This window comes from Rhea americana, unplaced genomic scaffold, assembly GCF_003343005.1.
Source record: "Rhea americana isolate MKP2758 unplaced genomic scaffold, rheAme1 scaffold_577, whole genome shotgun sequence".
Taxonomy (NCBI): Eukaryota; Metazoa; Chordata; class Aves; order Rheiformes; family Rheidae; genus Rhea; species Rhea americana.
The window spans coordinates 7,676-19,260 of NW_028186731.1; the positions used below are offsets into that span (position 1 = coordinate 7,676).

Sequence of the window (11,585 nt, forward strand, 5' to 3'; positions counted from 1 at the left end):
GGGGCTGCGGCTGCGAGGGCGGCCGGGGCGGCGGCGGCGACTGCAGCGGCGCGAGGTGGGCAGGCTGCAGCTGCGGACTCTCGCCCAGGGGAGGATGAGGTAGCGCGTGGGACGGGGAGGCTCCAGGGAGCTTCTGCTGCCCTGCGGGTAACTGCAACAGAGAAGGAAAGAGGAAGAAGTTAGTGGCGGCTCAGGAGCGGCTCCTCGCCCGGCGCCCGCCTGCTCCGACGCCTCCCCTAAGCTCGCTCGCCCGCCCAGGGCGCAATCCCTGCGGCGGCCCTTAGAAGYGGGCGGTGGGAGACGGAGCTGAGGCTGGAAGCACGAGGGCCTCCCCAGCCCGGGCTGCAGCGAGCCGCCGCCGCTGCCGGCGGTGCCGCCCCGGCCCGCGGCCTCCTGCCCCGCGAGCGGCCTCCGCCGCGCCGGGCCGGCGGGACAAACCCTCCTCTCCGCGGACCCTGCGCCGCCCCGGGCGCACCTGCTGCTCCCCCTTCCCGTGGGAAAGGGGCCGGGATTTTTAAGAATAGCCCTAAAAGGATCCTGGCTGCTTAAAGCTCCCTGGAAGGAGACTCGGTCCAGAAGCATTTTTTAAAGATTTCCGGGGAAAAAGGCCCGTAACAGAGGAAGCGGCAGCCCCAGCCTGGCTGCGCCTCCGGGCAACCCTCCCACGAGCGCCTCAGCGACCAGCCCCGCGCGGCCTCGCTACCCACCGCCGCCGGAGCGGAGTCGGAGAGAAGAGTAAAGCAAAGCCCCGGGCGGCAGACGGCAGCTCGCGGCGGCGGCGCAGGGCTTAGCGCAGGCGGCAGGCGAGCCGGCGGCAGGCGAGCCGGCGGCAGCGGGGACGCTTTGCGCACGGGGATCGCCTCCCTCCTCTTAGCGTTTTCCTTCGCGGCGTGAAAACACGTTCACCTGCCCGTTTCCGCTACGGCGAGCCAGACGCCGACGGCCCGGCTGCCGCGGTTTCGAAAGCAAACCGCAGCCGGCTTCTGCTTCGCCCTGCTCCCATCTACGTGCAGATCCGGCCCCGAAAATCGAACCGGAGGGAGCTCAGCATGCCAAAAACCATCGACGGGAGACCCTTCCCGTGCCCCGCGGCGCTCCCCGCTCCGATATTCACTTTCACACAGGCGCACGTGTCGGAACACGGATGAGATTTGGTTTTAGGAAACCGTCGGGTTTATCAGGAGGGTTTTTTTTGTTCCTCCAGCACGGCCTGCCCGCGCGGGTCCTTCTCCTTCGCCTCCCTCCATCGCTCTTCGCCGTCCAACCCCCGCACTGCTGGAAGCGCCGCRTTAGCGGCACCTCGGCAAAGTCGCCAAAACTAAACCCGTTCTGGCGTTTGCTCCTCGTCCCTCCCGCCCCGGGAGGCCGGTGCGGCGGTTTCTCCTCGCCGGCGTTCGGGTTGGGCCGATCCAAGCTACCGCGCGCGAGGGAAACGGCTGCCTGGGGACGGGCAGCGTCCAGGAACCCGCAGCGCGCGGCYGGGAGGGGAAGCGCAGCAACGCCCGCGCGCGCCCCACGGCCCCGACCGAAACGYGGGGAGAAGCCCCCCGTGCTCGCAGCTTCACGCAATAATGGTCAAACTTGAATTTCTGCCTCGGCTGGACGACGGACAGAAGCGGAAGGTCTCGCGCAGCGCGGGCGCAGAGCTCGCCACGCGCCTCTTAGCTCCCCGGCGGCAGCACGAACTAACTCGGCTTCAGCCGTAAGCAGCTGCCKTGTCTCAGTTACGCTGAAATACATGAAACGTCAAGAGCCAAACTACACGCGTCCATACCTGTGTTGCCAGTAACGTTAAAAAGAGAATTTTAAAGTTTCCCATTTATTTTCGTTACTGTCGTTAAAAAAAGAACGAGGAAAGAAAAAGAGATTTAACTCCCTTCTCACGTCTCTCCTCGTTCAGGGGCTGYGGTAAGCTCTGGAGCAGGACCTGCCACTATCACCATGACTTCAAGAACGAAGACGACCCACGGTGGCTGAAATCGGACGCCTAAAACACGTGAAATGAACTATATCGATTTACGCAGGACGAGGTAAGACGCGTCACGCGTCTGCACTCACTACTGAGCCCATCTCGGCTTCCCCAGGGCCGGCAAACGCCCCCAAGAACGGGTGACGCCGAGGCGCATCCGCCAGCAGGACTCCTCCAAGGGGCGCGAGGCATCTCCGCCGGTTGTGAAAACCAGACTCAAGTTAGCGACGGTGGAAAACGTGGCGCCGAAAGGCGGGGGCCGAGCTCCCGCCACGCTCCGGGCGACGGAGGCACCGGGGCAGCAGCTCCCGGCCCCGCTGCCCGCCCCGCTCGGCCCGCTGCCGGCTCTCGGCCGCACCGGCGGCCTTCGCGATCCCGATGAACCTCTCAACAAGTAACTTCTCGCTGCCGACCGGCCCCCGAACGACCGTACGGTGGCGGCCGGCGGAGGCTCGGTGACGGCCAGCGGGACCCCGAGGCCTCTCTGCTCGTCACTGCTGGCAACTTCAGATTCAAACGCAGCGCGGACTGCTCCATCACGGGCAGCTCACAGTAAAGAATTACGACCGCAAAGGAGCGCTTCCAGCACGCGCGGCCTGCAAAGGATGCCCGAAACCGCTGCTTTTCACCCCCCCGCCACGCTCGGCGCCCCTCTCCGAGCGCTCGAGCGCCGCACTTGCCTGCTGCAGGAACATCTGCATGGAGTCTTGGTTGATGACGGTTCCCGGAGCCGCCTGGCCCAAGATGATCTTCTCGGGACTGGCGGCCAGGCTGGGGCTGGGCTGCGAGGTCGCGGGCGGCGGCGGCTGCGCGGGCGCCGGCTGCACGTTGAGCTGCAGTGGAGTGGGCGGCTGCGCCGCGGCCTGGACGGTCAGGATGGAGGGCTGCTCGGCGCCAGGCAGCAGGCCGGTGCCGGAGGCGGGCTGCGGCTGAATGAGGCCTGGGCTCTGGCTGCTGCTCGTGGCAGACGCCTGGATGCTGACGGCCTGGTTGAGGTTCTCCGCGGGGTTCAGCATGGCGACCTGGTTGGGCAGTGTCACGCCTTGGATGACCGTCTGCCCCGTCTGGTTGATGGCRCCGCTGGCCAGCGAGGCGGCCACCGAGGGTTGGCTCTGGGTGGTCAAACTGCCGGCGAGGGAGACGGGCATCTGGAACAGAGCCGGCTGGCCCACCTGGCCCGGCTGCAGCTGGATGGGGGCAGAGAGGATGTGCGCGGTGCCGTGGGCGTTCTGCGAGGTGAGCACCTGCCCCAGGTTCAGCTGGCTGGCTATGTTCTGGTTGGTGAGGATTTGGGCCGGCAAGGCTTGGTTGGTTATCAGCTGTCCACCGGGCCCTTGGCTAGTTATGATATGGGCTTGCCCGCTAGGATGTGAGGTGGTCAGGATCTGCCCTCCCATGTTGGCCTGCAGGGCCGAGAGCTGCTGGGGGATCTGAACAGCAGAGGCGCCTGCTATCTGCCCGGGAAGCAGGAACTGGTTTTGACCCTGCAGCATGGCCTGAGGAACGTGCTGCGCYGGAATGACGATGCTGCTGCCTTGGTTTAGCAAGTGCACGCTCATGGGCTTGTTGAGGGCTTGCTGCTGCGGCGGAGGCTGCTTGAACATGTTGGCAGGAAGCCCTTGGGGGAAGCCTGACAGCACGACGTTCTGTCCTGGTTTACCCGCCATGAAAGTCAGGTTCTGCTGGGCCTTTTGCTGTTGCAGGGCAGCTTCGTTCTGAATGGTCAAGGTGGTGTTGTTGGAACCAAAGGGCTTGGGGGTGATCTGGTAGAGTTTCTGCTGGAGGACCCCGGCAGGCTTGGGCTGAATCGGCGTGGGCGTCCTATGGATGATCACGTTTTGGGCCTGCACTAAGGGGCTGCTTAAGTTCGAAGTGACAGTGAGAGGCTGGGAGCCTTGGGTACCGGACACGCTGCCAAACATCGAGTTTCCGTTCAGCGTTGTAGTGGCCACCGCCGGCAGGTTCTTCTGGATGACAAGACCAGCATTCTGTGGAGAAACCCCGGTTGACGCAAGGGTGACCTGCTGYTGCTCAGGCGCAGTCTGGGTGATGTAGCTGCCAACAGGCATGGTGGCCACCTGGGAGGGCTGAACTTGTTTTGCAATGATCTGCTGTGCTGACTGGTTAATGGCCATAACTTGCTGCCCAACCACCTGAATCGGCCCAATTCCCAGTGTCCCACTCGGGCTTCCATTGGGCAAGCCCTGAAGGTTGGAAATTGGCTGGATGGTGACATTCCCTAAGCCGACCTGCTGGAGAAAAGGCTGAACGCTGATGGCCTTATTAACAACATCTGCTCCTACCGACTGCTGCACCAGCGCTTGATGCGTCAGGACTGCAGGTTGCTGCAGCCCAATTAAGTCAGCCCCGCTGGAGAAGATCTGCGGGGTGCCATCAGAGGCCGTCTGCACCACCGGCTGAAGCGTGGGAAGCTGGAAGGAGCCCAGGTCCAGCTCAGCCTCAGCCTCCAGCGTCTGCTCCGTGATGTTCGCCTCTTGCAGGCTCTGCTGGAGGATGTCGCAGGGCTGGTCCGAGTTCGGAAGGTTCGYCCCGCTGCTGGACGGCGACCCCAAAATGTCATCTTCTAAAAAGTCGAGGTCCACGCTTGTTGTGGGCTGGTTCTGTTCAGTGTTCAGATGATTGCCAGAGGACTCTTGCACATGCAGCTGAAAGATTTAAGGTCGGGGGAAGAAGAAAAAGAAGGAAGCGTTGAATTCAAATACATGAAAGGGGATTTTACATCTTTCTCAGCTGCTCTGCACCCTTACTGGGACTGTAAGACCAGCTTTCGTGAGCCACCGCAGAACTAACGAGGTGAACGATTCCATTATGCGCCTGTACCTTTACTTTAGTAAATATGCAAAGCATTTTGCCGGCCCTGTGAGACCCCAGATAAAYGCACGGCACTGCTTCAGAGCACGCGAGACAGGCACGGCACGACTTGCTTTAAGTTACAAAGCAAGCCAGTGGCAGAGCTGGTTAACGGCCTCCAGAAGAGCAGCTTCACCGCGCCTTGGCTTTAAGCTATAAAATGCCATCGGATGCGGAGAGACAATAGAGCTCACAAAATATTTCTTGCTTTTCTTATTGAGTTAGCTGAAGACTAAAATCAAGCTGCTGCTTGAACCAGCGGTGGAAATTCCATGTGCTGAAATAAACTGCCAAACCCACCGCCCGCCCCCCACCTTTTCTTGCGCCGGACGCCCAAGGAGCAGGTGACCCGGCTGGGCACGTGCTCCCACTACCGCAAGGCACCGGCCGCCTTTCACCGCCGGCGCGGAGGGAAGGCTCCTTCGCCCTCGGGGAGCAGGCAGCGGAGGCGGCATTGCTAAGAACCACAAAAAACGGCAGAAAAAGCCTCGGGCGCTCTAACGTCAGACATCTCTACAAGGTAAAGTTTGGTAAAACATTGATTTTAAGTTGTTCGTTCCCATTTTCTAGTAGATCCAAGGATAGAGCTAAATCTCAACTTTCAGAAGAGTTTCTCGGCTTTCCAACAARTACGGCAAAGCATCAGGAGTTTCATTAAAATTCTCTGTAAAAAYGAAGTGCAATGTGAACAGGAACGGAGAAAAAAAATAAAGATTCTTATTACGATGCAACTGCAAACAGAAAAAGTGACAGCGTAACCCATGTCCTTGTGRGGTGGGGGAAAAAAACGCGGACTTTTAGAATCTATTTCCACTTATTTCAACTTCACTGCACTAGTGGCCTGCAAGGAAACTGGAGTATCCTTCAAGTCTAAGGACAAGCTAAGGGGAAGGTGACAAGACATGTTTCCTCAAACTGTTTTAAGCACTAACATTCCTCCAACTCAATTTGAGGTCTGGGAGAACTCTTTTACCTCTCTCTTCTTTTTCACCTTATTTTCTATCCTCAAAGCTTTTCCCAAGTTGAAAGCAGAAAACGGACTTTCTATGCGCGCATGAAATTGGCTTTTCTCCCCTGAAATGCGGGGTACCTACTGGAGCTATTTCTCTATAAATCTTGGGGAATAATCCCTGCATCCTGTCTATTTGCTAAACCTAGAAAACAGATTAAAAACAAGCCTGCGAAACAAAAACAAAAACAAAAAGAAAAAGGGAAAGGTTTCCAAACTAACATTCCCCAAGTATAAATTAAAAAAAATACATACCCCAGCACCTTCAAAAAAGGCACTGGCTGCATCTCCTGTGTTGTCCAGGAGATCATCACTGTCAATCTGTAATTAAAAAGATTTTATTTTACTTTCTTTAAATATAGTATATTAAAAAAAAATGAATTCAGTGCTGACTGGCAGCCACTGGAAGCGGATGATCTCTAACGCACAGAGCGCRTGGCGCCCGGGCAGCGGCAGGGCAAGCTCCCCTCCCATGCACCGCCTCCTGCCAGCAGGCATCAAATCTCATCTAAAAGGGTCCCAAAAGCCGGGCTGGAAAAGGTGGTTTGTTCCACRCGGCCGCGGAGCAGTCGGCTACTCAAGGCAGACGCCGGCGGCGGCACCTTTTAAGCAGGCAGCTGCCTAGCACAAAGATGCCCGACGCGTTTTGCGCAGGCCACCGAAGCGCCGCCGGTTCGAGCTCGCGGTCGGTCGCTACTTTGGTGTCGTGCCGTGCGCGGCGGCTCTCTGCAAGCAGCTCCCTGCGTCGTAGCAAAGCCCTATCGACTTCACGCCGTTCTGCACCGCGCAGCTTCTAGGACGGGAGCTGGGAGATGAGAAACGCCTATCATCCCCTGCGCAGTCCTGCTCGCTGCTCTCATTAGAAAGAGTCCTAAGATCTAAGAGTGGTTCTGAAGTTAGGTTCTCCTTTCTTTGGAAGTTCATTAGCATTTAAACTGTTTTTTTAAAGAAAGTTTTTTTAGTTAATAAAAACAAATCATTGCTCACCTTTTCAGATCCATGTAAAAAATCATTCAAGGCCTGAGGATCACTGCAAAACAACATACAGAACTATTTAAGGAAAGAACACATGACCCACTTTGAATCTGGAGCAAAATATACGTTTCTAATTAATGCATTAACATCACTTTGAATCCCCTCGCGTTCCGACTGCCGGCAGCGTCCGCGGTTCACTGCGGCATCGCAGTCGCTCCTCAGCACACAACAGCGGGAAGCACAACCAGTTCAAAGCACTCTGGTTGCAAGCAGGCCTGCTCGCCGAACGCCGCAGAGCTCTGCGGCGGGACGCGGTGCGGCGCCGGGCGCCAAAGGCACCCGGAGCCGTGGGGCGGCGTGGCCACCGCCACCGGGTAACGCYGGGCAGACCCGCTCCAGGTCAAAACAATACGTGTGTTTAGGGAAAAAAACAACCATTCAAAAACAGATGAGAGATCTGAAATGCTGGGATTAGTGATGGGCTGATTTATACTGTCACGGATATACTTTAGTATGGACGTAACGTATAGGTATTTAAACGCAACAATTTTTCTGTTTTTGTTTTAATTCTCCTGAGTCACTGACACTTTCTGATTCCCCTTCCCCTGTTATTGCTGCAAAGCCCTAATTACTGAACCGCTGGCAACAGCTGCACAATCACAACGACCCCCTGGGAAAATYAGCCCGCGTTGCTGCTCGCGAGCGGTCTGCCGAAACGCTACCTGCTCCGAGTTCACCTGGGGCCGCCAGCTAGCGAGCGCCCCCGGCTAGCGGGGACGACGGCTTCGGCCGTCCCCTCCTCTCCAGCAAGCGCCTTGCCGCGGCGTTTTGGGCCTGGACTACGGAGCCTGGATTTCCAAGCACAGGCACCACCTAAAAACCATCGCTGTTGGTAAAACAGCACCAACATCGGATTTATCCACATTATTCCATATTAGGTGGAACCAACAGAACAGGGGATGCCCAGGGAGAACCTAGTATTTTCTCACCTAAGGAGCTGGGTAAAACGTTCTCAGTAGCAGCTGTTCAAACACCCCCAAGCCCCAGAGCCACCTGAGCTTCACGCCAGGAGGATAACAGCAGGCTTATAAGCTTCAGAAGTTTGCAAGCAAGCCTTACATGTGGCTCAATACCAAATTCAGCCAAATCACGTCGCGCGCCAGCCCTTTGGGGTCGTACCAACACGGAGCTGGCACGTGGYGGGGAAAGGCGAGGGGGCAAGCGAAGCCGAGACAGGCTCGCGGGCGCCCACACCAGGGCGAGACATTCGTGCCCAGGAGAAAAAGCAGCTAAGGAAACGGAAGAGCAAGAAGGTGCCTGTGCAAATCCAGCAGTGGCAGAAGGGACCTTTCCGAAGGGTATAGGACGCTGACAGGTTCTTGCAGAGAAGTTCTGGGACAGCAAGCCCCGCACTGGAGAAACGCAGGTGACGGACTGAGATCGCCTACAAATCGCCTGCAGCAGAAATTCCCTTCCTACCGCTATACCTCCCTCAAAAATAGCATAAAAGCTCATAAATTACCAGGACTTCGTGTTCACGATGTGGCACTACTTACCAAATTACATCTAGCAAGCACCGGCCATCTTCATCATCCATGTCAACTGAAAAGAGGGGAGAGAGACACCACGTTACTGGTAGGAAAGCAGAACCGTCACACGGCACGCATCATGCTCACGCATTGCTCCTTGTTCCCTTGCATCCCAAACACAGCACTTTGCATTTCAAAAGGCTTCTCCTTCCCACACAGCCCTGCCTCCGTGCACACACCGCSTTCCACCTTGCTCATGACTGTCAGGTAACCTCGGTTCGTTAATGCTTTCGCTTGGGTGCCGAGGGTCCTTCGGGCTTCAGCCCCTGAGAGCACGACCGCAAGTACAACCGCAGTTATGACTTTTGCGGCCGTGTATTCGGGCCCATTCCGAGCACCGGGCTGTCGGCTCCTGAGGTTGTCTGGAGGACGGGATCAGGACCACCACGACCAGTCTGGGCCTCCCCRGTACAGGATGGAGGGTGACAAACGGGAGCGAGCCCAGAGGCGGGTCCACCAAGACGGTCGGGGCTGGAGCAGGCGACGCGCGCTGGGGGACGATGAGAGTCAACGCCACGAGCGTCGCTCCCTCCGGCGGTGCTCTCTGCAAGAGGAGCCGAGAGCGGCCCAGCCGCCCCGCTCGGCGCTCGTTCCCTTGCAGCGGGCAGCGTGAGAAGGGACGACCGGGAAACTCRGAGCTCTCACTCAACTGTAAGCTCAGGAACGAAAGAGCACCTGCTTCCGTTCTTCCCCACACTCACTCCTCCGTGCAAACGAGAGCCAAGAGAGCATCGCAGATCCACACGCTGCTTTCTGGATGCAAGCGAAGCTCCCCAGCCAACCGCGAGAACTGCGCGAGGCAATCTCCGTGCCCGCAGCGCCTCCGTGGAAGGCAATCCTAGAGAAGCCGCGACAACTGCAAACCGTAGTCACTTGGATTGCAAGCAAAGCACGACGCTGAGGTTCCCTACTTCAAATAGAAAACTTAAATGGTTGGATATAGCAGCCTTGGGAGCCACCTACTCTAATGGACGTGAAGCGTAACATCGCATCTGCAGAGGTTTGAGCTGGGTAAAACAAAAAGAAACAAAACGAGGTTTCAAGGTGATGGTCTACGACCTCGTGGGCTGGAATAAGGTTGATGCCCTACGGAGGTTCAGCGCTCAGATACAGGTTTTGCGTTGACCATGTTGAGAACAGCGTGCTGGAGACGCGACCTCTCTGCTGGGACACTCGCTCATCCACAGCGCACCCTCCCCGGGGAACCTGCGGCTCCGTTCCTCTGTTTTAACGCTACGGACTGTGCACCCGCTATTGGCTTAATGCTATTCATCAAGGGCAACAATCAAATCCAACCAAGTATTTATTTTCTACCCGCTCAGCATAGGTGGTGGTCGTGCAACCAGAGACCTTTGCGAGACAGAACTGTCTGAAGATCAACTGTGCGGCTACCACGCTCCGAGAGCCGGAACACCAGGCAGAAAGGAGCAAGTATCATCGCAGCGTCGGGGGAAGTCACGGAGAAGGAGGAGAAACGGGCAACAAGGAAACGCCCCAGCTTYGGGAAGCACCACTCGCCTCTTGGGCACTGCCAGGCACTTGGCTTCCCCCCTGCCAGGAGGACACAGGYCTCCTCCTGCGATGAGAACGTGTCGGGGAGGAGGAGCCCCTTGGCACCCAGGGGTGCCCGTGCTGCGCTAGGGTGGGCTGGATCTAGCCCAGATGTCTGCCCGCCCCCACCTCCGAGTCTCCCGTCCCTACAAGGAGCCGTTCTCCAGCCCTCCCCGGGCCGGGGGATGCTGCGCTACCCRCTTCCGATGTGTTTTCGCACCAAACTTGGATCATTCAAAAAGGATAAAGAAGAAAATTAAAATCTCATCTTCTACAAGCAAAAATAGTGAGAGAAGAGAAAGCACAAGCAGCGTCAGCGCTTTTTCATCCTCCAAAGGTCCCAAACAAACGTGGGTTTCAGAAATACCTGCCTTCGGCAGCGCCCAGATTGTTTCCTTTAAATACCAAACCTTCCTATCAGCTGGATAGCAAAAATAGTGCTACCGGCGTTTCAGCTCCCGGATGGATTTCAGCTGCCGTTTTCCTAACGTGGTGTTGGGTTTCCTTCTCGGAAGCTCCGCTGGCCAGGGCATTCCCTAGCAGCGCGAGAAGGGTTTTCGACCTCGGGCTTAAACCCGTCGAGCAGAAAGCGCCGGCCAGGGGCCCGCGGCGGCGGATCCCGGATCTTCAACGCTACTTCAACGGAGCAGCTGCTTGCAGCGGCAGACGCACCGGGAGGTGATCTCGATTCGATCCAGCCACCTAAAGGCAAGCTTTTGGAATACCTAACGTTTAGGACGCCGCGCACTGTACCACACGTGCTAATTTATCACACCGCCGCGACGGCCTCTGGCAAATCGTGCTTTGGAGCGCTTTGCTTCAGAAGGTGAAACCGAGGATTTTCTTYCAACAACCTCCAACCTGGCATCAAGCCACCTCTTAGCGAAGCCCTTGTTACGGCTGGGTCTGGAAAACGGTGGGTTTTTGGCACTTCCCTCTCTCCTGGGTCTGCGCCGCAGCTGCGGGCTGCGCAGAATTTACAGGCACGGCAGCGTCCAACTCCCTAGCGAGATGCTGCTAATAAAAAGCCAAAAACACATGGAGTAAGAGAAAGAATCAGTTACATCAGTAGGCAGTAAAGATAAAATTGGGAAACTCATTGCCTTAGAGAGAAAGACGTAGGAAAAATGATCTCAAAGAGAYCGAAGTCCATGTTTTTGGGTGATCTAACAGCTTTTTTTTTCCCTGTAATTATTTTCAGGTCAGCAAGTGAATAATGTAAACAGCAAAGGAAAGCTCAAAGACTGCTTGACTGCAAAGATGACCGTCACCTCAAGAACATAAATATCCTCTTCTGCGTCTACCGTGTTTTAAGCTATAGCGATAAGCTTTAGGTGTACTCTTGGCACCTTTAAAYGGAGCAGGAGCTCCGCCTGCAGACCCACTGCTCGCCTCCACCAAAACACCACGGCATCTAGGACAGGGCGTGTGGGTCAGATTTTGTCTTTTTTAACCTGCTTCCTTGCACACCAGAATTCAAAAGAAAGATTTCTTTACTGAAAATCGTCATTTTTATTCGGTGAGCTAAAAGGCAACTGCCTATGTGAGACTCGTTCAGCCCTTTTACACTCGCCTGCTTGCTCACACTGTCACCAGTTTCACCCACACGGTCAGAAGAATT

General features: G+C 56.7%; 1 protein-coding gene across 1 annotated transcript in view; it reads right to left on the bottom strand.

Annotated features, from left to right (window-relative positions):
* The window catches only part of BICRA (BRD4 interacting chromatin remodeling complex associated protein), a 16,121-nt gene extending 7,660 nt beyond the window's left edge, over window positions 1-8,461 (bottom strand). Inside the window, exons 1-5 of the mRNA XM_085319227.1 lie at window positions 8,381-8,461; window positions 6,837-6,879; window positions 6,105-6,170; window positions 2,650-4,635; window positions 2-151 (exon numbers count right to left, since the gene is read on the bottom strand). Of these exons, the coding sequence (XP_085175353.1) occupies window positions 2-151; window positions 2,650-4,635; window positions 6,105-6,170; window positions 6,837-6,879; window positions 8,381-8,421 (2,286 nt within the window). The 5' untranslated portion in view covers window positions 8,422-8,461. The remainder of the gene's footprint in view (window position 1; window positions 152-2,649; window positions 4,636-6,104; window positions 6,171-6,836; window positions 6,880-8,380) is intronic.
* Window positions 8,462-11,585: the final 3,124 nt, after the last annotated feature.